General features: G+C 48.2%; 1 protein-coding gene across 1 annotated transcript in view; it reads left to right on the top strand.

The window, feature by feature from the left end:
* Positions 1-27,543, top strand: part of LOC135015220 (activin receptor type-1-like) — a 188,597-nt gene that overhangs the window by 122,401 nt on the left and 38,653 nt on the right. Inside the window, exon 9 of the mRNA XM_063952785.1 lies at positions 25,548-25,678. Within this exon, the coding sequence (XP_063808855.1) occupies positions 25,548-25,678 (131 nt within the window). The remainder of the gene's footprint in view (positions 1-25,547; positions 25,679-27,543) is intronic.

Genomic DNA, 27,543 nt, shown 5'->3' with positions numbered 1-27,543 from the left:
ATGCATTCTGGGAACAGTCAAAGCTTTGAGCCTGTTGGTGCCTCGGATCAATATCCTACTCTACACCCCATTGTCCATTCCTTGTGGAGCCCAGTGTAACTCGCAGAAAGAGTTTTAACAAAGGTAAGTTCTTACCATATAACTCGTTATTCTATAACCTGAGGGGGCTTGGTTCGTCAGGTTTTATATTGATATAGGATTTTCACAAAGATATACTTTAATACGTATTTTTCTCTGTGATTTAGTCACCATATCTCTCATTTATCTCTGCTAGTGCTGACTACACTGCACAGGGGTTTGGGTAAGAGGTATTGTGCTGCTGTCAATTGTACTGTGTTACCTGATACTGCAAGTTATATCATGTCTGCTTCTGAGGGTAACGGTTCTAGGGCTGAACACACTGCCGGTGTTGCTGAAGCCACAGATCCCTATGAGGAGAATATAGCAGCTGTGGGCTCTGGTTCTGGGGGCTCCTTGCCCCCCAGTGGGACTGTGGCAATGGAGGTACATAATGACCCACCGTGGGCCGCTTTTTCCACGCTTCTACATATGCTAGTTAATAAACGAACACTCCCTATGGGACCCCCTAACCCGCCATGGGCGGACGATTTATCTGCTCAATTGAAGAAGTTGAACCAGTCCCTGACTACTAAAAAGTCTGACCATCGCTCGCCTAAGCCCAAGGGGTCCTCTAAGCGAGCGCTTGTCTCCTCACAATCCACTGCTGTCACTGACACCTCGTCTGATGAAGACGGCACTTACACTGACCCCACAGGTTTTGACTCAGATACTGCTGATGGGGAGGGTAGTTCACATGTGGATGTTCCTGATCTTTTGGAGGCTATTAAGTTAATTCTACAGATTACGGATGATCCCGAGCCATCCGTCCCTCCTAAGAAACCAGATAGGTTCAAGCGTCAGAAGGTGGTTAAACAAGTTTTACCTCACTCTGATCACCTAGTGGATATACGTCAGGAACCCTGGGAAAACCCGGGTACGAAGTTTGTGCCTCAAAAGAAGATGCTGGTTCGCTATCCCCTCGCACCAGAGCTTTCTATGAATTGGGAAACGCCTCCTCCAGTAGACTCACATGTGGCTAGGATGGTGGTTTCCTCAGCTCTACCTGTCACTACTGTCACGTCTCTAAAAGAGCCTACGGATAAACGTGTGGAGGGTTGTCTGAAAGCGATTTACACCCTCACGGGTGCTGCACAAAGGCCCACTATTGCAGCTACATGGGCTGCAGAGGCCATTGAAGCATGGGCCTTGGAGTTGGAAGCTGAAATCTCCTCTGACCATGCTAGACAATGCTTGTCATATATTGTCACAGCTTCTCGCTATATTAAAGAGGCGGCTTCTGATGCCGGTATCCTAGCAGCCAAGGCCTCTACTACGTCAGTCCTGGCTCGCCGGATATTGTGGCTGAGATACTGGTCTGTGGATCTGGACTCTAGAAAAACCCTGGAGGTACTCCCTTTCAAGGGAGATATTCTGTTTGCGGAGGACTTAAATAAGACAGTGGCTGACTTGGCTACTGCCAAAACTGCCTGTCTGCCAAGTACCGCTCCTTCTGTGTCGAAGGCTAAAGGTACTTCCTTTCGCCCCTTTCGTCCTTCAGGTAAAGCAAAAGGTCAGGCGTACAACAAGCAGGCCCGCACTTCCAAACCTGGTAAGCCAAAGCCATAAAGAGCCTGGGCGGCCTGTCAGCCAGCTTCCAAGGCCGATAAGCCTGCCGCATGACGGGGCGGGCCTCCCCCTGGGGGATCCCAGGGTGGGGGGCCGGCTTCTAGGGTATACCCAGGAATGGTTGAAGACCACTTCAGATGCCTGGGTACGGGTAGTCGTCACTCGAGGTTACGCCATAGACTTCAAAAACCGACCCACTCATCGATTTTGCCAGACAGACGTCCCGTTGGACCAGACAAAGGCAAACACTCTGCATTCGGTGGTACAGACCCTCCTGGATACAGGAGTTGTAGTACAGGTGCCTCTTGCGCAGAGGGGCCGGGGGTACTTTTGTGAAGGTTTCCAAGTTCCGTATGGAAACCCTTCACTCTATAGTTCTGGCCTTGGAACCTGGGGACTACATGGTCTCCCTGGACATACAGGATGCTTACCTGCATATTCCTATAGTAGCGTCACATCAGCAATACCTGAGGTTTGCTATTGGCAACCTCCATTATCAGTTTCGGGCGTTACCTTTTGGTTTAACAACGGCTCCGCGAGTCTTCACCAAAGTCATGGCGGTGATGACGGTGGTACTCCGCCGTCAAGGGGTCAGGATACTGCCGTATCTGGACGACTTGTTAATCCTGGCAAATTCCCCAGAACTTCTCCTACGTCATCTAGATATGACGGTCCGGTTTCTACAAGCCCACGGGTGGCTCATCAACTGGAAGAAATCCTCCCTGATCCCTGCTCAGAGCATGGTGCATCTGGGAGTGCTATTGGACACTCACAACCAGAGGTTGTTCCTGTCTCAGGAGATAGTCCTGAAGCTTCAGGACAGGATTCGTTGCTTCCTTTCTCGTCCGCAAGTATCGATACATTCGGCGATGCAGGTGCTGGGCCTCATGGTATCAGCATTCGACATGGTGGAGTATGCTCAATTCCTTTCTCGCCCCCTCCAGAGGCTGATTCTAGCCAAGTGGGACGGCCTGCCTCACCGGATCAGGTCTCAAATGATCTCATTGACTTCAGAGGTCCGTCTGTCGGTGCTCTGGTGGCTCCAGGACCAACAATTGTGCAGGGGCTGTCCCTTCTGGATATCCAACTGGGTCCTGTTGACGACAGATGCCAGTCTAAGAAGTTGGGGCGCGGTGCTGGAGCAACACTCCCTTCACGGTCGGCGGACCAAGGAGGAGTCCCTCCTCTCAATCAACATTCTGGAATTGCGGGCAGTCTTCAATGCATTGAACCTAGCCCAGCATTTAATTCAGAACCGTCCTGTTCAAGTACAGTCGGACAATGCCACCACAGTGGCTTACATGAATCATCAAGGTGGCACTCGAAGCCGTCTGGCAATGAAGGAAGTCTCACGGATTGTACATTGGGCGGAACGCCATCTACCGGCCATATCGGCAATCTTCATTCCGGGAGTCCTGAATTGGGAAGCAGACTTTCTCAGTCGTCAGGACGTGCATGCCAGCGAGTGGGGCCTCCATCCAGAAGTGTTTCAACTCCTAGTGGAAAAGTGGGGTCTTCCAGACGTAGATCTGATGGCGTCTCGACACAATCACAAGGTTCCGGTCTTCGGAGCAAGGACAAGGGATCCTCAAGCAGCATTCGTGGATGCGCTGGCGGTGCCGTGGAGGTTTCGGCTGCCGTACGTGTTCCCTCCGGTGTCACTCCTGCCCAGGGTAATTCAGAAGTTCAAGCAAGAAAAAGGAATTCTGCTTCTCATAGCTCCAGCATGGCCCAGAGGCACTGGTTCTCAGACCTGCAAGGCCTATCGTCAGAGCGTCCAATTCTACTTCCACAATGCCCAGACCTCCGCGTTCGGGGCCCCTGTGTCTACCAGGACCTAGCCTGTCTGTCTTTGACGGCGTGGCTCTTGAAGCTTCCGTCTTAAGGGCTAAAGGGTTTTCTGAGGCAGTCATTCAAACTATGTTGCGGGCCCGGAAACCGGCTTCGGCTCGGATTTACTATAGGGTCTGGCATTCTTACTTTGTTTGGTGCGCATCTAACGATTATGACGCTTCCAAGTTTAGTATAGCCAAGTTGTTGGCTTTTCTTCAGCAGGGCCTGGACTTAGGCCTACGTCTGGCCTCCCTCAAGGTTCATATTTCTGCCTTGTCGATGTGGTTTCAGAGAAAAATTACGACCTTGCCTGATGTGCATACCTTTACTCAGGGTGTGTTGCGTATCCAACCTCCCTATGTCCCGCCTGCGGCTCCTTGGGACTTGACGGTGGTTTTGGAGGCGTTACAAGAGTCTCCGTTTGAACCTCTTGGTTCAGCTGATCTTAAGTGGCTTTCCCTTAAGGTGGTGTTTCTGCTGGCTATTGCTTCAGCTAGAAGAGTGTCGGATTTAGGTGCCTTGTCTTGTAGTTCCCCATATCTGATATTTCACCGTGACCGGGCGGTTCTTAGGACTCATCCCGGATATTTACCTAAGGTGGTTTCCTCATTCCACCTTAACCAGGAGATTGTGGCCTCGGCACTTGTTTCTCCTGATCTGTCTCCCAAAGAGTGGTCTTTGGATGTGGTACGGGCTCTCCGTATCTATGTGAAGAGAACTGCTTCCATTAGGAAATCTGATTCTCTCTTTGTACTATTTGGATTTCACAAACGGGGCTGGCCTGCTCACAAGCAGACTTTGGCCAGATGGATTAGAATTGTGATTGCATATGCTTATGTGAGGGCTGGTCTGTCGGCTCCTGCTCACATTACGGCCCATTCTACTCGGTCTGTTGGACCTTCTTGGGCGGCCCGCCGTTGTGCGACCCTTGAACAATTGTGCAAGGCGGCTACGTGGTCCTCAGTGAACACGTTCATAAGGTTCTATGCCTTTGATACTAAGCATCCTGGGAAGTGGCTCGGGATCATCCGTAATCTGCAGAATTAATTTAATAGCCTCCAAAAGATCAGGAACATCCACATGTGAACTACCCTCCCCATCAGCCGTATCTGAGTCAGAACCTGAGGGGTCAGTATATGTGCCGTCTTCATCAGACGAGGTGTCAGTGACAGCAGTGGATTGTGAGGAGAGAAGCGCTCGCGTTGGTCAGACTTTTTAGTAGCCACAGTCCCACTGGGGGGCAAGGAGCCCCCAGAACCAGAGCCCACAGATGCTATATTCTCCTCATATGGCCCCGTGGCGTCAGCAACACCGGCAGTGTGTTCAGCCCCAGAACCGTTACCCTCAGAAGCAGACATAATATAACTTGCAGTATGAGGTTAACACAGTACAATTATCAGCAGCACTATACCTCTAAACCCAAACCCCTGCGCAGTGTAGTCAGCACTAGCAGAGATAAAGGAGAGATATGGTGACTAAATCACAGAGAAAAATACGTAATACAGTATATCTTTGTGAAAATCCTATATTAGATAACACCTGACGCACCAAGCCCCCTCAAGTTATGGAATATAGGGATAGCAGGTTGAGTGAAAGACACGAAATGGACACCACTCAGCTATCAAATGCACACACAGAAAGTCACAGTTTGTACAATGCAGAGGTTATTACTGACAATAATACTGCACTGGACTAGCTTACACAGCTATATAACAATAGATATAACAGTACACAGTAAGAACCAGTGGCGTAACTACTGCCCCCGCAGCCCTCGCGGTGGCTTAGGGGCGCAGGGCTGCGGGGGCGCCACTGATTTAGCACAGATTGACATGCGGACGAGCGTCCTCATGTCAATCTGCGGTCTCCTCTCCCTGCGGTCTCCTCCTTCCCTCCACTGCTGTAAGGAGGGTCACCTCCTGGGTCTCCGGCGGGTCTAATAAATGAAGTGCCCGTACGTGAGCTCTGATTGGCTCACGAACTGGCACTTCCTTTAACAGACCCGCCGGAGACCCAGGAGGGACACAGGAGAGGCGCGCGCTGTGCCCTCCATCAAAAAACAGCGGGGGAGCGCGGGGGGGGGGGGGCACTGGGGCAGCATATGCGGCACAGGGGGTGGGGGGCTTATGTGGCACTGAGGGGCCATATGTGGCACTGGGGGGGTGTATATGTGTACCTGGCACATGGGGGGGCTATATTTGGCACTGGGGGCATGTGAGTACCTGGCACTGTGGGGGAATATCTGGCACTGGGGGCATATGTGGCACTGTGGGGGGGATATGTGTACCTGGCACATGGGGGGAAGGGGGCTGTATTTGGCACTGGGGGCATGTGAGTTCCTGGCACTGTGGTCGAATATCTGGCACTGGGGGCATATGTGGCACTGGGGGGGTATATGTGTACCTGGCACATGGGGGGGGGCTATATTTGGCACTGGGGGCATGTGAGTACCTGGCACTGTGGGGGAATATCTGGCACTGGGGGCATATGTGGCACTGGGAGAGCACAGACCTAGCAACAAGCACTACCCCCTAGTAACGAGCATGACACCCAGTGCATGAAACCCCTGGCAACGAGCATGACACCCAGTGCATGAAACCCCTGGCAACGAGCATGACACCCTGAGCATGAAAACCCCTGGCACCGTGCATGGAACCAAGAGCATGAAACCCCTGGCAACGAGCAGGTAAGTTAAAAGTAATTAGAAAGCCTTACTGTAGGACTTAATGTGTAATAGGCATTACGGTGTGTGGCATAATGTGTCACAGGCATTACGGTGTTTGTCATACTATATCACGGGGATTGTGGTATAATGTCTCAGGGGCATTGCAGTGTGGCATAATGTATAACGGGCATTGCGGTGTGTGGCCACCTCCCGAAGCGCGGCCACGCGATCCTGGAGAGCCCCAGCCGTGTGTGTCTAACGTGAAGAAAACCGGAGCCTCCGCTGTAGGTACCCGGCAACTAGGGCTCGGGAGTGTACAGCGCCACTGGGGAGAGCTGCAGCTGCAGTAGTGAATGTCACAAGACATTTACCACCGCTGCTGCCTTTGAAGTCTTCATTTTTTACCTCCTAAAAAGCTTTTCTTAGGGCTGCCTGGGCTTACTGCAGCACCAACTTACAAAAACTGAGCTCCTGTGCTGGGAGGCGAGGTGATATAGAAGGCGGCGCTGTGCATTCTGGGAACAGTCAAAGCTTTGAGCCTGTTGGTGCCTCGGATCAAGATCCTACTCTACACCCCATTGTCCAATCCTTGTGGAGCCCAGTGTACCCCGCAGCAGAAATGTATATAACACATCAACTTTGACAGGGAAGATGGCCCCTCTCAGCTCTGGGCCCCATAGCAGCTGCACTCCCTGCACCTATGGTAGCTATGCCTTTGGTCAGGCCCTACATATATAACATACTAATCATGAAATGACCACCGCCTCAGAGGAGACAGTTATTAAAGATACTGCGGCAGCAGTGTGGGGTTCGGGACAGGGATAAGCAACCCCTGACAACAAGCAGAATCCCTGATAACGATCAGGTACTGGGACATTACTGTGTGGGGCATAATATGGTGATAGGGGCATAACTGTGTGGGCATAGATATTTTATTTTTATTTTTTTAATATGTAGTTATTTCTTTTTATTATAATAATAATAATAATAATAATAATTATTATTATTATTATTATTATTATATTTATTTTGGGTGGGTGGGGTGTCTATTTGCCTATTTTGTCAGTTCTGGGCCCCACAATTTCTGATGGCAGCCCTGCTATGAGGCATAACATTAACAACTGTTGAAGAGAGGTGTTTCTCTAGAAGCATTGGGACAGGGGCCCCTTCAAGATGTTGCTTTGGGGCCCACAAAGTTCTGGCTACGCCCCTGGGCCTGACTAGTATGGTAAAAGTGGAGCAGTGTGATGTGTATGCATTGAGTGGTAAATTTATTAGCATTCTGTTTGCACTCCATCCACATTCTGATTGCGGCCTCATCCAATCCTGTGGCTCAGAACCAGGCTCTTAGCTTAAACCTTTTTTTAAGTATACAGATATGGATATATCCACAGGGAACCAGCGCTCAAACCCTATTTGTAGTGGTGAATGATACGGTTATAAAGTGAAACTAAAATCAATAATGAAAAAGCAGGTAATATACTTAAGGTTGTTTATTCTAAGATGCTGAGATACTTTCTTTCCCAAAAGGTATAAATTCGGTTTAAAAGTCAATCAGTGATTGGGGCACGCTCCTGGTTTGAGCTTAAACTCTGAAGTGCAAGGTTCAATTGAAAGAACAAATGCTGTAATCTTTGTAAAGTCGAAAAAAAGAAAAAGAAAAAAAGAAAAAGAAAAATGCCACAAAAAAATAATAATGATAATATGTACTAAAGTCCAAACGGTTTACAAGTCTATACAGACTGCGGCGTCCCGCTAATCTGTGCTCTGAAGTGAAGGATTCTCTTGTGAAGTGATGAACAGTTGACAGCGGTAGTGTATGCTTTGGTTAGAGTGGAGAATAAGGACCCTGGACTGGCGCTATTCCTCCTGCAGCACGTCCCACAGTAGAGCGCCCGAATCAGGCCCGCTCTGCGGGGCCGCTGACCTGGGGTGTGCGCCTGTCACGGAGGCAAAGTGGACCCGGCCTGAGCTCTCCGAGCGGCTGGCCACGCCTCTCCTCCTCCTACAGGGACTTACCTTCTCCCTTCCCCTCCGCCTTCCACTCTATGCTGTCTCGGGCTTCTTCCGTCGCCTGGCAACCGGTTGCTTCCGGAACTCCAGATCACGTGACCGGATGGTTTGCGGAAAGGATTAGCAGTACTGTCTGTTAGGCGCCGGGGTCCGCTCGTCGGTGCGGCCCGGCGCCTAGCAACCAGGGACGCCGTGCGCGTACAGCCGCCGGCTCCCTGGCAACGCTAGACGCCGGGCGCACGGAGCCGTACGGACCCTAGCAACGGGTACGCCACTGGCGGACCGCGTTCCCCGTTGCTGGGTCCATTTAAATTAATAGGGCACCTGTTTCCTGGCCGTGCAGCAAGGCAGCTGCACGGCATTTAATCCAATCAGCCTCTAAACAGCTGATTGGAGGACTCCCTGTTAAGTACACTTCCAGGGCTTCTCACAGACGCCGGTAATAGCTTCCTGCATGCTGTATCTGTTTGCTGAGAGTGTTTCCAGTCCTGCTGTACCCGGTCGTTCCTGTCCTCAGTTGTCCTGTACTCGGAAGTCGTCATCTGTTCCTGGAGTCCTGACTGAGCACCTTTAAACATCCAGTGGTGTTCGTGAGTCACGGCGTAGCCGTGTTGCGGCTTGGCCGCTTTATTTCTTATTATTTATTATTTGTGTTTCGGAGCTTTTGCGGAGGATTCCGCTCCCACAGATCCACTCTGGTATACAGCGGTGCTGGGTAGGAGTAACGGACTAGTGGATTTTGGTTGTCCTTTTATCTGGCGGTTTTTCCGCGCATACTTCTGGTTTGGTTACTTAGCTTGTTGCCCCTGGCCTGTTGTCAGTCAGAGGTCCTCTTGTCATCATCCTGCCTCGGATTTCCCTTTGTCTCTCACTAAGACCGGGGGGCACCGGAGTTGGGCAGACATAATCCGCCTTTCAAACGTGGCTGCCAGGGGCTCAAGAAACCATAGTCTCGCAAGGAATTTTCGATAGCACGGGTGAGACAATAGAGTTAGGGCGCCAGGGGCAACTAGTCTTTCCAGCTCCCGTAACCAGCATTCCCCTTCCAGTACTCTGGCCATTGGCCCTCATTCCGAGTTGATCGCTCGGTATTTTTCATCGCATCGCAGTGAAATTCCGCTTAGTACGCATGCGCAATATTCGCACTGCGACTGCGCCAAGTAATTTTACAATGGAGATAGTATTTTTACTCACGGCTTTTTCATCGCTCCGGCGATCGTAATGTGATTGACAGGAAATGGGTGTTACTGGGCGGAAACAGGCCGTTTTATGGGCGTGCAGGAAAAAACGCTACCGTTTCCGGAAAAAACGCAGGAGTGGCCAGGGAAACGGGGGAGTGTCTGGGCGAACGCTGGGTGTGTTTGTGACGTCAAAACAGGAACGACAAGCACTGAACTGATCGCACAGGCAGAGTAAGTCTGAAGCTACTCTGAAACTGCTAAGTAGTTAGTAATCGCAATATTGCGAATACATCGGTCGCAATTTTAAGAAGCTAAGATTCACTCCCAGTAGGCGGCGGCTTAGCGTGTGTAACTCTGCTAAATTCGCCTTGCGACCGATCAACTCGGAATGAGGGCCATTGTCATTAGATCTCCTCCGGTCAGGAGTACTGGAATCATAACATTATTACCGGCCATACCAAAACTTAAAATTAAACAGGGTTTGATTTTTTCCTTATTCAGTTTTGTAAGAGTTATCGGCCTCATGAATCCCACAGGTTTAGGGCCAAATCCTGGCCAGCTCCTAGTCAGCCAGATTCAAGAACTTACTCAGATGGTTCAGGATCTTTCCCTTCGGGTGAAGTCGCAGGAAGATCTTTTACGAACTTCCCTGAGGGTAGTCCCTGAACCAAAAATGCACTTGCCTGACCGTTTTTCTGGTGATAGGAAGGAGTTTTTTTAATTTTAAAGAATCCTGTAAACTTTATTTTCGTTTAAGACCGATCTCCTCAGGTACTGAATCTCAGCGGGTCGGAATTATTATTTCTTTGCTCCAGGGGGATCCTCAGACCTGGGCTTTTGGTTTAAAAGCAGAGGATCCGGCATTGTTGTCAGTAGACGCCTTTTTGGGGTCTTTAGGGTTTTTGTATGATGACCCTGATAGAGAGGCATCCGCTGAGAGTCAGTTACGCGCTCTCAGACAGGGTAGAAATCCTGCAGAGGTTTATTGTACAGAGTTTCGCCGTTGGTCGAACGACTGTGGCTGGAATGACCCAGCCCTGCGCAGTCAGTTTCGCCTCGGCTTATCTGAGTCTATAAAAGACAGTCTCCTTCAGTATCCCGCTCCTGAGACTCTCGATAAACTCATGGAGCTTTCTATTAAGATTGATCGTCGTCTCAGAGAGCGGAGGGCTGAAAAAGGAGCACCTGTCAGGTCTACTCCATGTGTATTTTCCATTCCTGAGGACATAGAGGAGCCCATGCAGTTGGGTCTCTCCCGGCTGTCTCCAGAAGAAAGAGCCAGAAGGCAAAACTCTGGTCTTTGTTTGTACTGTGGGGGTAAGGGACATTTTGCCCGTAATTGTCCGAACAAGTCGGGAAACGCCTCGACCAAGTGAATTGTGAGGGGGTTCACTTTGGTCTGCAGCTTATCTCCTCGAATAACTCCCTTTTAGTCCCAGCTAAAGTTTCCTTTGGCAGCCTCAGTTCTTCGGTGTCGGCTTTTGTTGACAGTGGAGCTGCAGGGAACTTTATGGACTTAACGTGGGCCAAGGCCTTAGGTATTCCTCAGTTAGCCTTGGGTAGGTGTATCACCATGCATGGTTTAGATGGGAGTCCCTTGTCCAATGGGGTTATTTCCCTCTGTACACCCCCTATACTACTTACGGTAGGAGCTCTTCATTCCGAAAAGATCGAGTTTTTCCTTACCCATTGCCCAGCTGTTCCAGTGGTTCTGGGTCACCCTTGGCTGGCCTTTCATAATCCCATCATTGATTGGCAGTCGGGGGAGATTTCACAATGGGGTACCATCTGTAATAAGGAATGTATTACGTTTCCCGTCAGAATAGCTGCTGCCATTCCCGAACTCATTCCCGTGGAATACCAGGACTTTGTTGATGTGTTTTCCAAGGGCAATGCGGACATTCTGCCTCCCCATCGGCCTTATGATTGTGCTATTGAGCTAATTCCTGGTGCCACATTGCCAAAGGGAAGGTTATATGCATTATCCGGGCCAGAAACTGCGGCCATGAATGAGTATGTTAAGGAGAGCCTAGGGAAAGGATTTATCAGGCCATCTAAATCCCCTTTAAGTGCAGGCTTCTTCTTTGTGGAGAAAAAAGATGGATCACTCAGACCTTGCATTGACTTTAGAGCCCTGAATAAGATCTCAGTTAAAAATACTTACCCTCTGCCGCTGATTTCTGTCCTCTTTGATCAGCTGCGTTCGGCTGTGATTTTTCTAAAATTGACCTGAGTGGAGTGTATAACCTCATCCGAATCAAGTCAAGTGGAAGACGGCTTTCAGTACTCAGTCGGGTCACTACGAGTATCTGGTGATGCCGTTTGGCTTGTCTAACGCTCCGGCAGTTTTCCAGGATCTCATTAACGATGTGCTCTGTGATTTTCTAGGAAGATTCGTGGTCGTTTACTTAGACGACATCCTGATCTATTCTGACTCAATTGAACAACATGTTACCCAGGTGCGTCAGGTTCTTCAAAAATTACGTGAAAATCACCTATATGCCAAGCTGGAGAAGTGTGAGTTTCATGTCACGGAGGTATCCTTTTTAGGGTACATTATTTCCCCTCGGGATTCTGTATGGAACCTAAGAAGCTCCAAGCCATCCTTAGTTGGGCGCAACCCACCAACTTAAAAGCAATTCAGCGCTTTTTAGGGTTTGCGAATTATTATAGAAGATTTATTCATTCTTTTTCCGACCTGGTTGCTCCCATTGTGGCACTGACTAAGAAGGGAGCGGATCCTACCAACTGGTCACGTGAAGCTGAGTTATCCTTTCAGGCCTTGAAACAAGCTTTTGTCTCAGCTCCAGACCTCAGACATCCCAACCCAGAATTGCCCTTCATTGTTGAGGTTGATGCCTCGGAGGTTGGAGTGGGGGCTATCCTATCTCAGAAGGATCCGGACTCTCTGGAACTACATCCTTGTGCCTTTATGTCCAGGAAATTCTCATCTGCTGAATCCAACTACGATGTTGGTAACCGGGAGTTACTGGCTATTAAATGGGCTTTCGAGGAGTGGAGGCATTGGCTTGAGGGAGCAACACATACCATTTCAGTATTGACTGACCACAAAAATCTTCAGTACATCGAATCAGCTAAGCGGCTGAATGCCCGGCAGGCTCGTTGGGCTTTATTTTTTACTCGTTTCAAGTTTATTATCACTTTTAGGCCAGGTTCCACGAATACCAAGGCGGATGCCCTGTCACGCAGTTTTCTTCCAGTTCATAATAACAGTCCTGTTACTCCCATACTTCCGTCTTCAGTCATTTGGGCAGGCCTCACACAAGATTTATTTACCCAGTTAAAGCAGCTTCAACATCAAGCTCCTGGAAATACTCCTGCTGGTCGTCTTTACGTCCCTGAGTTTTTGAGAGCTACTGTTTTGACTGAGTTTCATGATAGCAAAGTTGCCGGGCATCCGGGGATCTCTAAGACTTTGGAATTAGTCTCCCGCTCAGTATGGTGGCCTGGTCTTTCTAAAGACATTAAGGAGTTTGTTTTTTCTTGTCAGGTCTGTGCACAGCATAAGGTTCCCCGTTCCTTGCCTATCGGGCAACTTATGCCCTTAAATGTTCCTCTCAGGCCATGGTCTCATATTTCCATGGATTTTGTGGTAGACCTCCCTCTGTCAGCCGGATTCCGAGTCATATGGGTGGTAGTGGACCGTTTTAGCAAGATGGCCCATTTCATTGCTCTTCCCCGACTGCCATCTGCCCAGGGATTGGTTGTTTTGTTTCTCCGCCATGTTTTCAGACTTCATGGGTTGCCCACTGATATTGTTTCTGATCGGGGTCCACAATTCATTGCACAATTCTGGAAGTCTTTTTGTGCCTCATTAAAGATGAAATTGTCTTTAACATCCGGCTATCATCCCCAATCCAACGGGCAGACCGAGCGAGTTAATCAATCATTAAAACAGTATTTGCGTTTGTACTCAGCCAAACTCCAGAATGATTGGTCCGAGTTTCTTCCTTTGGCGGAGTTTGCTTACAACAATTCTTGTCATTCCTCCACTAATGTGTCTCCATTCTTTTCAGTTTTTGGTTTTCACCCCAGAGCTAATTCTTTTTTTCAACATTCCTCTGTTTCCTCGCTAACCTTAACCTCTCATCTCAGAGTCATTTGGAAAAAAGTGCACCTTGCTCTCAGAAAAGCGGCATTTCGAGAGAAAAAGTTTTCTGACAGGCTCCGGCGTCCTTGCACTTTTAAGGTGGGAGACAGGGTATGGTTGTCGACTCGTAACATTAGACTTCGACAAACCTCAGCTAGATTGGGCCCCAAATTTATTGGACCATTTCATATTATTAAAAAAATCAATCCAGTTGCTTTCCGGTTACGTTTACCAAGAGCTCTCCGAATCGGAAATACGTTCCATTGCTCCCTGTTGAAACCATACGTTTCTTCCAGTAGATTTCCTCGGAAGATCTCTCAGGGGAAATCACCAGTAGATGTACAGGGACATCAGGAGTTCTTGGTGGAGAAGGTTCTCGATTCCAAATTGTCCCGGGGTCGGCTTTATTTTCTGGTGCACTGGAAGGGCTATGGTCCAGAGGAAAGGTCTTGGGTCCTGGATAAGGATCTCCATGCCCCGAGGCTCAAGAGGGCATTTTTTCGGGAATTTCCTCGGAAACCTGGCTTTAGGGGTTCCTTGACCCCTCCTCAAGGGGGGGGTACTGTTAGGCGCCGGGGTCCGCTCGTCGGTGCGGCCCGGCACCTAGCTACCAGGGACGCCGTGCGTGTACAGCCGCCGGCTCCCTGGCAACGCTAGACGCCGGGCGCACGGAGCCGCACGGACCCTAGCAACGGGGACGCCACTGGCGGACCGCGTTCCCCGTTGCTGGGTCCATTTAAATTAATAGGGCACCTGTTTCCTGGCCGTGCAGCAAGGCAGCTGCACGGCATTTAATCCAATCAGCCTCTAAACAGCTGATTGGAGGACTCCCTGTTAAGTACACTTCCAGGGCTTCTCACAGACGCCGGTAATAGCTTCCTGCATGCTGTATCTGTTTGCTGAGAGTGTTTCCAGTCCTGCTGTACCCGGTCGTTCCTGTCCTCAGTTGTCCTGTACTCGGAAGTCGTCATCTGTTCCTGGAGTCCTGACTGAGCACCTTTAAACATCCAGTGGTGTTCGTGAGTCACGGCGTAGCCGTGTGTTGCGGCTTGGCCGCTTTATTTCTTATTATTTATTATTTGTGTTTCGGAGCTTTTGCGGAGGATTCCGCTCCCACAGATCCACTCTGGTATCCAGCGGTGCTGGGTAGGAGTAACGGACTAGTGGATTTTGGTTGTCCTTTTATCTGGCGGTTTTTCCGCGCATACTTCTGGTTTGGTTACTTAGCTTGTTGCCCCTGGCCTGTTGTCAGTCAGAGGTCCTCTTGTCATCATCCTGCCTCGGATTTCCCTTTGTCTCTCACTAAGACCGGGGGGCACCGGAGTTGGGCAGACATAATCCGCCTTTCAAACGTGGCTGCCAGGGGCTCAAGAAACCATAGTCTCGCAAGGGATTTTCGCACGGGTGAGACAATAGAGTTAGGGCGCCAGGGGCAACTAGTCTTTCCAGCTCCCGTAACCAGCATTCCCCGTCCAGTACTCTGGCCATTGTCATTAGATCTCCTCTGGTCAGGAGTACTGGAATCATAACACTGTCCTTCTTTGCAGTGAACATTCGTCCTCAGTACAATGTAGTATAGATGGGTAGCTCCAACGCGTTTCGACCTGTTAGGGTCTTCCTCTGGGAGTCATTTGTGTGTTTAGGTTGCAGGAATTTAAGGTGTCCTGATAGGGTGGGATCAATTCCCATTGGTCCTCTGATCTGGCTTTGTGATTGGCTCACAGCTTGTCAATCGAAGTTTATGGGAGGATGTGACATCATCACAGTGCTTTAGAGTGTGCCCAGTATTATCTGGCTTTGTGATTGGCTCACAGCTTGTCAATCGAAGTTTATGGGAGGATGTGACATCATCACAGTGCTTTAGAGTGTGCCCAGTATTAAAAAAAAGGAAAATAATGGAAAAATATATCCGTAGTGAAAAGGATATATATAAAGTTACAATATAGCAGTTATATGAATTAATCTCCAGTTCTTTTTGACCTCTTTTACACCAGTGAACTTAAGTAGAGCAGGGTTTACTGGTGTAAAAGAGGTCAAAAAGAACTGGAGAGGAGGTGATTACATCTCCAGAATCAATAAGGAAGAACTGTGCATGATGATTAATTTAGGGACACTGGCCCCCAAAGGGCTCAACATTGACAACGAAATTAGGTCTGTCATATGCAAATGAAGACATATCCCATTTCAAGTCAATTCAACAGCAGCTACATTCACTATTCTATGATATCTTACATCAAACTAGTGACAGGCATTGGTTAATGCTGTAGAGGGTTAATCATTATTCTCATGCATTTGAACATAGCATCAAAATATCCCAAGGTTCATTATTTTGAGTATTAACACCATTCAGCAAGATTGATTCATATAACTGCTATATTGTAACTTTATATATATCCTTTTCACTACGGATATATTTTTCCATTATTTTCCTTTTTTTAATACTGGGCACACTCTAAAGCACTGTGATGATGTCACATCTTCCCATAAACTTCGATTGACAAGCTGTGAGCCAATCACAAAGCCAGATAATACTGGGCACACTCTAAAGCACTGTGATGATGTCACATCCTCCCATAAACTTCGATTGACAAGCTGTGAGCCAATCACAAAGCCAGATAATACTGGGCACACTCTAAAGCACTGTGATGTCACTGTCACGATCCGGGTATCTGGACGCCATTACTTACCTTTCAGATGCCTCCTAAGGCTGGCTCAGCGCTCCAGGACCGGATCCCATCTGTTATTCTGATGTCCACATTCCTGCCTCCTCTCCTGTCACTCTGAGACGCTGTCACAGCGGCGCCATGTTACATCCTGAATGGCGTCTCCCGCGGCCTCCGCCGCCGTTCCTGAGTTTCTGCATGCAGGATATCAGAGTGGGCTTACGTCAGCCGCGGCCTCCGCTGTTGCCCGCGTGGTTCAAATGTGCATTCATCAGTCTGGCGTCTCCTGTTTACTGTGGCCGGCGCCGCCATTACTGTTTAAGTTTCCACATGGATTACAAACCAATCTTCCCTCCAAGTGTCTGCATGGGCGCAGCCATGTTGGATTCTGTCACCTGCTCAAATTCCTCCAATCTGTTGTTTGCATTGTAATCTGCATAATTGCCTAGCCAATCCCTTCCTTGCTGCAGGTATAAGTATTCTGTGCCTGAGCAAGGAAGGCGTCAGTGCTTTGGTTGTCAAACCTAGTTCCAGTTTGTCTCTCTCCTGTGGTTGTTTTCCAGGTTCCAGTTCCTATCTCCAAACCTCCACTAAAGAGACCCGCCCCAGTCTACCACCTGCGGTGCAGCCTGACTCTCCAGTCTTCTGGGACTCATCTGTTTCCTGTTACAGATCTACCTGCTTCCAGCCTTAGCTTCCAGCAGAGATCAGCTCTTCTTAAAGTGCCGGTACCATTTCTGCAGATTACCACTCACCACCGGTACTATTGTTTCACCGCTCTCAAGCTCCATATATCCATCATATTTCATCGCTCTCAAGCATCATTTATTATTTGGCTGGTTCTATCCAGCAACCCACTCTGTGCATTCATCTGTCTGGTTCCAACCAGTACCCACAGCAGCTATTTTATTTACAGCAGCCCAGCTTTTCCTGGAACACCAGCTGGTACGATCCTGGGCTATTTCCATTGCTACAGTCAGGCCTGGTAAGGACTGTCCAACTAGAAGATAATAAGAACTGTCTCATACTACCAGAGCCCTGTGGCCCTTGCCATCCTGTAGTGCCCAGGAACTGTATTATTTCTCTGCTGATTTTATGTTTCTCTTTTATTACTGCTGTGATGCATGGAGTTTGTCAAAATAAACATCATTGACTTTTATCCTGGTTGTCGTGGTCACGCCTTCGGGCAATTCTTCTACGTGTTACTTACATGTCCAGGGGTCTGATACAACCTCCCAGGTTCCACTACACCTCAGCCCCTACAACTGAGGCTGCCTCCCGTCAGCTCAGGCCCTCAGTTGTGACAGTAAGCACTGACCATATGAATCCAGCCGGAGACCAGGATCAAGCGGCTAGGCCGATGCAAGAACTGGCAGCCCGACTTGAACATCAGGAGGCTGCACAGGGCCACATCATCCGCTGTCTCCAGGATCTCTCTACTCGGCTGGATGGGATTCAGACAACCCTCCATGAATCAGGAGCGTCCGGTGCGTCACCCACAGTGACTCCAGCTGTAACCCCACCCACCTTACCCATTTCTGCTCTACGTCTTCATCTTCCAACGCCAGCAAAATTTGACGGATCTCCAAGATTCTGCAGGGGATTTCTAAACCAGTGTGAAATCCATTTTGAGCTACAACCTGGCAATTTCCCCAGTGATCGTACTAAAATTGCTTACATTATTTCTCTTCTCAGTGGCTCAGCCCTTGACTGGGCATCACCGTTATGGGAGAAGTCCGATACCCTGCTGTCCTCCTATACTGACTTTGTGTCAACATTCAGGCGTATCTTCGACGAACCAGGCCGGGTAACTTCAGCTTCATCTGAGATTCTCTGTCTACGCCAGGGATCACGTACTGTAGGACAGTATCTTATACAGTTCCAGATCCTGGCATCCGAACTGGCATGGAACGACGAGGCCCTGTATGCTGCATTCTGGCATGGCTTATCAGAGCGTATTAAGGATGAGTTAGCTACCAGAGACTTGCCTTCTAAGTTAGATGAGCTAATCTCACTCTGCACGAAAGTTGATTAACGTTTCAGAGAAAGAGCAACTGAGCGTGGAAGATCATCTGCTCCAAAGTCTTCTGCTCCTCCTCCTCGCCAACTGTCACCATCCAAAGATGAGTCCATGCAAATTGGTCGTTCCCGTCTAACTCCTGCTGAGCGCCGAAGACGTCTCTCTGAGTCTCTTTGTCTTTACTGTGCAGCTCCGTCTCACACCATCAATGCCTGTCCCAAACGTCCGGGACTCCAGATCCTAGCTCGCCGAGGAGAGGGCCGGCTAGGAGTAATGATCTCCTCTCCATCTCCTCATGATTGTAATCTCCCAGTCTCGCTCCAAATTGCTCAACGTTACAGGAACGTCATTGCCCTCCTTGATTCCGGAGCAGCTGGGAATTTCATAACCGAAGCCTATGTTAAACGGTGGTCCCTACCCACCGAGAGACTTCCTTCGTCCATCTCCTTAACTGCTGTGGATGGCAGCAAGATTTGTGACGCAGTAATTTCTCTAAGGACTCTACCAGTTCGTCTGAGAGTGGGAGTTCTTCATTCTGAATTTATCTCTTTTCTAGTGATTCCAAGAGCCACACATCCAGTGGTTCTGGGCCTTCCATGGCTCAGTCTCCACAATCCATCAATTGACTGGACGACTACGCAAATTCTGGCATGGGGTCCCTCCTGTGCTGAGACATGTTTGTTTAAAGTATTGCCTGTTTGTTCTTCCTCCTCCAGGTCGTCTGATGTTCCACCTCCTCCATATCAAGATTTTACGGATGTGTTCAGTAAAGCTTCTGCTGATATCCTTCCTCCTCATAGAGAATGGGACTGCCCGATTGATCTCGTTCCAGGGAAGGTTCCACCTCGAGGCCGAACTTATCCGTTGTCTCTGCCTGAGACGCATTCCATGGAGGAATACATTAAAGAGAACCTAGCGAAGGGGTTCATTCGACCTTCCTCTTCTCCAGCCGGCGCAGGCTTCTTTTTCGTAAAGAAAAAAGATGGTGGTCTGCGGCCGTGCATCGACTACAGAAGTTTGAACGACATTACCATCAAGAACCGTTATCCTTTACCCCTGATTACTGAGCTCTTTGATAGAGTTAGCAGAGCCACCATCTTTACAAAGTTGGACTTGAGAGGTGCATACAATCTCATCCGGATCCGTGAGGGTGACGAGTGGAAGACCGCCTTTAACACCCGTGACGGACATTATGAGTAACTCGTCATGCCCTTCGGATTGAGCAACGCTCCAGCTGTCTTCCAGCATTTTGTGAATGAGATCTTCAGAGACATCTTATACCGTCATGTCGTGGTCTATCTAGATGATATCCTCATCTTTGCCAATAATCTAGAGGAACATCGTTTCTGGGTAAAGGAGGTTCTGTCCCGTCTCCGTGTCAATCATCTCTATTGCAAATTAGAGAAATGTGTCTTTGAAGTCAAATCCATTCCGGTTCTAGGTTACATTGTGTCCGGTTCCGGACTAGAGATGGATCCTGAGAAACTACAAGCAATCCAGAATTGGCCGATACCCTTAACCCTCAAAGGCGTCCAGAGGTTCTTAGGGTTCGCCAATTACTACAGAAAGTTTATACAAGACTTTTCCACCATTGTGGCGCCTATCACTGCGATGACTAAGAAGGGTGCTAATCCGTCTAAGTGGTCTGAAGAAGCTACGCAAGCATTTCATCTATTAAAACAACGGTTCATCTCTGCACCAGTTCTGAAACAGCCCGACATCGACTCTCCTTTCATCTTAGAGGGGATGCCTCCTCCGTTGGAGTAGGAGCGGTGTTATCCCAGAGGGCTAAAGATGGCCATCTACATCCTTGCAGTTTCTTCTCCAGGAAGTTCTCCCCAGCTGAGCGCAACTATGCCATTGGCGACCAGGAGTTGCTAGCCATCAAGCTTGCTCTAGAGGAGTGGAGATATCTGTTGGAGGGAGCTTCTCATTCAATCACTATACTTACCGACCACAAGAATCTTTTATATTTGAAAAGCGCACAATGTCTTAACCCTCGTCAGGCCAGATGGGCACTTTTCTTTTCCAGGTTCGACTTTAAACTCCAGTTCTGTCCGGGCTCTCAGAATCGCAAGGCCGATGCCCTTTCCCGCTCATGGGAGCAAGAAAATGAGTCAGAGTCTTCAGACAAGCATCCTATTATTAATCCGTTGGCATTCTCCACGGTAGGGATGGACTCTACGCCCCCACCAGGGAAAAGTTTTGTGAAGCCGGTGTTAAGGAAGAAGCTCATGCATTGGGCCCATGCTTCCCGTTTTGCCGGACATACAGGTATCCAAAAAACCCTTGAGTTTATCTCTAGGTCCTATTGGTGGCCAACTCTGAAGAAGGACGTCATGGAGTTCATTGCATCTTGCCCAAAGTGTGCCCAACACAAAGTATCCCGCCAGTCGCCTGCGGGGCAACTGGTTCCATTATCCGTTCCCCGTCGTCCATGGACCCATTTATCAATGGACTTTGTTACGGACTTGCCTATGTGCAACAAGTTCAATACCATCTGGGTGGTAGTTGACCGGTTCACCAAGATGGCACACTTCATTCCTCTTACCGGTCTTCCGTCAGCTTCCAAGTTGGCTCAAGTGTTCATACAAGAGATCTTCCGACTCCACGGTCTTCCTGAAGAAATTATCTCAGATCAAGGAGTCCAATTCACAGCCAAATTCTGGCGAAGTTTGTGTCAAGTCCTCCAAGTCAAGCTAAAGTTTTCCACAGCTTACCATCCTCAGACCAATGGTCAAACTGAGAGGGTGAATCAGGACTTGGAAGCCTTCCTCCGCATCTATGTGTCCTCCTCTCAAGATGACTGGGTTCAACTACTTCCCTGGGCCGAGTTCTGTCATAACAACCAATATCATTCCTCATCTTCTTCAACACCATTCTTCACTAACTATGGATTCCACCCTAAAGTTCCTGAATTCCAACCGCTTCCAGCAACTTCTGTTCCAGCAGTGGATATCACCTTGCGTCAGTTTGCAAACAACTGGAAGAATGTCCGAGCGGCTCTGCTCAAAGCATCGTTCAGGTACAAAAAGTTTGCTGATAAAAAGCGTAGAGCGGTTCCTGCTCTCAAGGTGGGTGATCGTGTGTGGTTGTCTACTAAGAATTTGAGGTTAAGAGTTCCCAGCATGAAGTTTGCACCTCGTTACATCGGTCCTTTCAAAATTGAACAAGTCATCAATCCTGTTGCTTACAGACTCCAGTTACCTCCCTTCTTAAAAATACCCAGGACATTCCATGTTTCCCTGTTGAAACCGCTGATCCTGAATCGGTTTCATTCTACACTTCCTCCAGCTCCGAAAGTCCAAACTCAACGAGGAGCTGAGTATGAAGTGGCCAAGATTCTGGACTCACGTCACCGTTATGGTCAATTACAGTATCTTATTGACTGGAAGGGTTACGGCCCTGAGGAACGCTCATGGACCAATGCTTCTGATGTCCATGCTCCGGCCTTGGTCCGGAATTTCCACTCCAAGTTTCCTCAAAAGCCAAAGAAGTGTCCTGGGGCCACTCCTAAAGGGGGGGTGGGGGGTGCTGTCACGATCCGGGTATCTGGACGCCATTACTTACCTTTCAGATGCCTCCTAAGGCTGGCTCAGCGCTCCAGGACCGGATCCCATCTGTTATTCTGATGTCCACATTCCTGCCTCCTCTCCTGTCACTCTGAGACGCTGTCACAGCGGCGCCATGTTACATCCTGAATGGCGTCTCCCGCGGCCTCCGCCGCCGTTCCTGAGTTTCTGCATGCAGGATATCAGAGTGGGCTTACGTCAGCCGCGGCCTCCGCTGTTGCCCGCGTGGTTCAAATGTGCATTCATCAGTCTGGCGTCTCCTGTTTACTGTGGCCGGCGCCGCCATTACTGTTTAAGTTTCCACATGGATTACAAACCAATCTTCCCTCCAAGTGTCTGCATGGGCGCAGCCATGTTGGATTCTGTCACCTGCTCAAATTCCTCCAATCTGTTGTTTGCATTGTAATCTGCATAATTGCCTAGCCAATCCCTTCCTTGCTGCAGGTATAAGTATTCTGTGCCTGAGCAAGGAAGGCGTCAGTGCTTTGGTTGTCAAACCTAGTTCCAGTTTGTCTCTCTCCTGTGGTTGTTTTCCAGGTTCCAGTTCCTATCACCAAACCTCCACTAAAGAGACCCGCCCCAGTCTACCACCTGCGGTGCAGCCTGACTCTCCAGTCCTCTGGGACTCATCTGTTTCCAGTTACAGATCTACCTGCTTCCAGCCTTAGCTTCCAGCAGAGATCAGCTCTTCTTAAAGTGCCGGTACCATTTCTGCAGATTACCACTCACCACCGGTACTATTGTTTCACCGCTCTCAAGCTCCATATATCCATCATATTTCATCGCTCTCAAGCATCATTTATTATTTGGCTGGTTCTATCCAGCAACCCACTCTGTGCATTCATCTGTCTGGTTCCAACCAGTACCCACAGCAGCTATTTTATTTACAGCAGCCCAGCTTTTCCTGGAACACCAGCTGGTACGATCCTGGGCTATTTCCATTGCTACAGTCAGGCCTGGTAAGGACTTTCCAACTAGAAGATAATAAGAACTGTCTCATACTACCAGAGCCCTGTGGCCCTTGCCATCCTGTAGTGCCCAGGAACTGTATTATTTCTCTGCTGATTTTATGTTTATCTTTTATTACTGCTGTGATGCATGGAGTTTGTCAAAATAAACATCATTGACTTTTATCCTGGTTGTCGTGGTCACGCCTTCGGGCAATTCTTCTACGTGTTACTTACATGTCCAGGGGTCTGATACAACCTCCCAGGTTCCACTACACCTCAGCCCCTACAACTGAGGCTGCCTCCCGTCAGCTCAGGCCCTCAGTTGTGACAGTCACATCCTTCCATAAACTTCGATTGACAAGCTGTGAGCCAATCACAAAGCCAGATAATACTGGGCACACTCTAAAGCACTGTGATGATGTCACATCCTCCCATAAACTTCGATTGACAAGCTGTGAGCCAATCACAAAGCCAGATCAGAGGACCAATGGGAATTGATCCCACCCTATCAGGACACCTTAAATTCCTGCAACCTAAACACACAAATTACTCCCAGAGGAAAACCCTAACAGGTCGAAATGCGTTGGAGCTACCCATCTATACTACATTGGACTGAGGACGAATGTTCACTGCAAAGAAGGACAGTACTGCTAATCCTTTCCGCAAACCATCCAGTCACGTGATCCGGAGTTCCGGAAGCAACCGGTTGCCAGGCGACGGAAGAAGCCCGAGACAGCGTAGAGTGGAAGGCGGAGGGGAAGGGAGAAGGTAAGTCCCTGTAGGAGGAGGAGAGGTGCGGCCAGCCGCTCGGAGAGCTCCGGCCGGGTCCACTTTGCCTCCGTGACAGGCGCACACCCCAGGTCAGCGGCCCCGCAGAGCGGGCCTGATTCGGGCGCTCTACTGTGGGACGTGCTGCAGGAGGAATAGCGCCAGTCCAGGGTCCTTATTCTCCACTCTAACCAAAGCATACACTACCGCTGTCAACTGTTCATCACTTCACAAGAGAATCCTTCACTTCAGAGCACAGATTAGCGGGACGCCGCAGTCTGTATAGACTTGTAAACCGTTTGGACTTTAGTACATATTATCATTATTATTTTTTTGTGGCATTTTTCTTTTTCTTTTGTTCTTTTTCTTTTTTTCGACTTTACAAAGATTACAGCATTTGTTCTTTCAATTGAACCTTGCACTTCAGAATTTAAGCTCAAACCAGGAGCGTGCCCCAATCACTGATTGACTTTTAAACCGAATTTATACCTTTTGGGAAAGAAAGTATCTCAGCATCTTAGAATAAACAACCTTAAGTATATTACCTGCTTTTTCATTATTGATTTTAGTTTCACTTTATAAACCGTATCATTCACCACTACAAATAGGGTTTGAGCGCTGGTTCCCTGTGGATTTATCCACATCTGTATACTTACCATTTAAGGGGGGGTGGGACACCCCTCATTACCAGCAGCACACCCCGCCTCAGATTAACACCTCAGTGCGCAGAGAACCCATTTCTGTAAACCTTTTTTTTTAAAAACATATCCTGAGTTTATTTATAATTAACCTGTGCAATATTATTTTGATCTTAAGAGAAAGTTCAATATACAGTATTTTGGAGCTGTGGTTCTGAAATTCACAATATGCTTTAATAGCTCTCTATGTACCCCATCTGTGTCACCCCTGTCTGTCTACCCCTCCCCTTTAGAATGTAAGCTCTCACGAGCAGGGCTCTCTTCCCTCATGTGCTTATCCTTTTTCTTACTTTAATAATCTTCAACTGTACCACATCCAGCAGTCTTCTGCCACCTGATACTTATTCCAGTGTCATCTGCTGATGTAACTATGTGTATTTACCCTGTACTTGTCCTATACTGTCATCAACTGTGAGTTGCTGTTTTTCTGTTTGATTATTTGTTTATGTACTCTGTAACTGGGCACTGCGGAACCCTTGTGGCGCCATCTAAATAAAGGATAATAATAATAATAATCAACATATAGTGTTACCCTCATACTTTCTGCGTTATGTGAGTAAGTATGAAAAGCTGTTAGAATATTAATGGTAACAGCAGAACGCCAGCAAGCAATGTGGAGTAATACAAAAATGTTATTCAGAACCCTCTGTGTCTTGGGTCAGAACCTGTAAGGTTATAATAAGGGCGGGATGTACTAATATACATATACATGTACTAACACATGCCTTTTGCTATACCTGATGGTCCGGAGGAGAGGGTGTGTGGGGGTCTCCGTCACCTCCCCGCGCCGGGACTCGGGAGGTGGCGTCTGCAGTTAGTCCCAGGCTCCTCCTCCCTGCAGCCGGAAGGACAGCTGGCTGTGCTGCTGGGGGAGCAGGAGGCTGGGATCCAGGACTGCGACAGGGAGGTTGCCGGCACACAGGTATGAGGTGGTCGGCGTGAGCGGCGGAGGTGGCGGAATGCGGTAAGAAGCCCACAGGCTTCTATAGGGTATCATCATAAAAAGCTGGCGATACCCTCCGCATCGATAAGCAGGTGGATGGAGGTTAGTACATCTGAAAATGCTGTAAAAATTTCCAGAAGTAGGTTTTTACAGCATATTTCCTTTAGTACATTCCACCCTATGTATGTATATGTATCGCTGCTTGTATTATACAGGTTTAGGTATTAGAGCAGTATTTACTACAACTACTACTACTACCACTTCTACTACTACTACTACTACTACTACTACTACTACTATTTATCATTAAGATGTTGAAAGTTAGTGGACCCTTTAATAAATTGCAACAATATCAGTATTAAAATGGAGCAATGTCTGGATAATATTGGTGTAATACATGCTTTTTATTATGTTTCTCACTCTCTGTCCTGGTCCTGCTTGCTGTAGGCATGGTGGAAGACTACAAGCCTCCATTCTTTGACATGGTTCCACATGACCCAAGTTTTGAGGACATGAAGAAAGTCGTTTGCGTTGACCAACAGAGACCAAATATCCCTAACACTTGGCATTTACACAAAGTAAGTAAAACAAATAAATAAATATATATATATATATATATATATATATATGTTTATCTACACACACACACACACACACACACACACACACACACACACACACGCACACACACACACGCACACACACATATATATGCTGTGGATGGCCCGGCACTCCTGTATGCCTTAATCATATATGCTGCGCTGCCCTCCAAGTGACTCAAGGTCACTATAATACGCGCAGATGTGTGGCGGCACTCAAACAGACTCTGCAAGGTGGATAATCAGGTCATTTATTAGACCACTGCAGTGGTCTAATAAATGACCTGATTATCCACCTTGCAGAGTCTGTTTGAGTGCCGCCACACATCTACGCGTATATATATATATATATATATATATATATATCCATACAGCGTAACACCGGCACTCTGGATGCCCCCTAGGGCTTGCTTACTCTGGTGCCCTCCATCTGGGTTTGGCAACCCCCATATGTAGATCAAAAAATGAGGCGGCACTCAGAGATTTGTTGAAAAGCAAACAGGTGTGTATTCAAATCATCACATCACATCAACGTTTCGGGGAACAAATCCCAGATGAAGGGGATTTCCTGATGAAGGGGATTTGTTCCCCGAAACGTTGATGTGATGTGATGATTTGAATACACACCTGTTTGCTTTTCAACAAATCTCTGAGTGCCGCCTCATTTTTTGATCTATATATATATATATATATAATCTTTATCTATACACACACACACACATATATATATATATATATACAGTATATATAAGCTATGGGGCTAATGCGGGATTTGCATTCAAGTTCGGTTTGTGGACAAATTGTGTGATGTTAGCACTAATTCATGCTCCACAGCCAAGAGATATGCAACAACGGGGGTCATTCCGAGTTGATCGCTCGCTAGCAACTTTTTGCAGCGCTGCGATCAGGATAAATCTTGGCAAAACTGTGCATGCGTATGCACCGCAATCCGCAGGCGCGTCATACGGGTACACAGAGGATCGGTGCTGGGCGATGGATTTAACAAAGAATCCATTCGCACAGCCGATCACAAGGTGATTGACAGAAAGAGGGCGTTTGTGGAAGTCAACTGACCGTTTTCTGGGAGTGTTTGGAAAAAACGCAGGCGTGTCCAAGCGTTTGCAGGGCGGGTGTCTGACATCAATTCCGGGACAAAAAAGACTGAAGTGATCACAGCGGCTGAGTAAGTCCAGAAATACTCAGAAACTGCAAAAACTTTTTTGTGCCGTCGGCTGCAAAAGCGTTCGCACACTTGCAAAGCGAAAATACGCTCCCCCATAGGCGGCGACTATCTGATCGCAGCGCTGCAAAAAGTTGCTAGCGAGCGATCAACTCGGAATGAGAGCCCATGAGTAACTATCTGGGATTCAGAGTCACATCTCCATTTGTGGAATCGGGTTGCGGCAATAAGGCTGGATGATTTTTGAGCTGGGATTAGTTAATGATAGCAAGTTACACAAATACAACGGTGACCAAATAATACAGTTGCTGACAAATGTACATGTGTAATATAATGATACAAATACAACCAGAGGAAATGCATAATTACGTAGAGAAATAAATAGAGAGGGGTTGCTCACTAGAGCTTACATTCTAGAGGGGACACGAACATATATAAAAATGGGGAGGAGAGGTGAGTACAGTTAGGGAATGCAGAGGATACAGTTATACAGTTATATGGTAGTATGCTTGAATGGAGAGGTGAGGTTTGAGGGCATATTTCTGTAGCATCCATAAGGGATATAGGGGGAAACTAATACGATGGGCTATAGACGGGGTCCAAAGGAGCCAGTGCACTTTAAATTTCTTCAACTGGGTGTGCTGGCTCCTCCCCTCTATGCCCC

This window comes from Pseudophryne corroboree, chromosome 2 (assembly GCF_028390025.1).
Source record: "Pseudophryne corroboree isolate aPseCor3 chromosome 2, aPseCor3.hap2, whole genome shotgun sequence".
Classification (NCBI taxonomy): domain Eukaryota; kingdom Metazoa; phylum Chordata; class Amphibia; order Anura; family Myobatrachidae; genus Pseudophryne; species Pseudophryne corroboree.
This window is presented reverse-complemented; position numbering and strand designations above follow the sequence as displayed.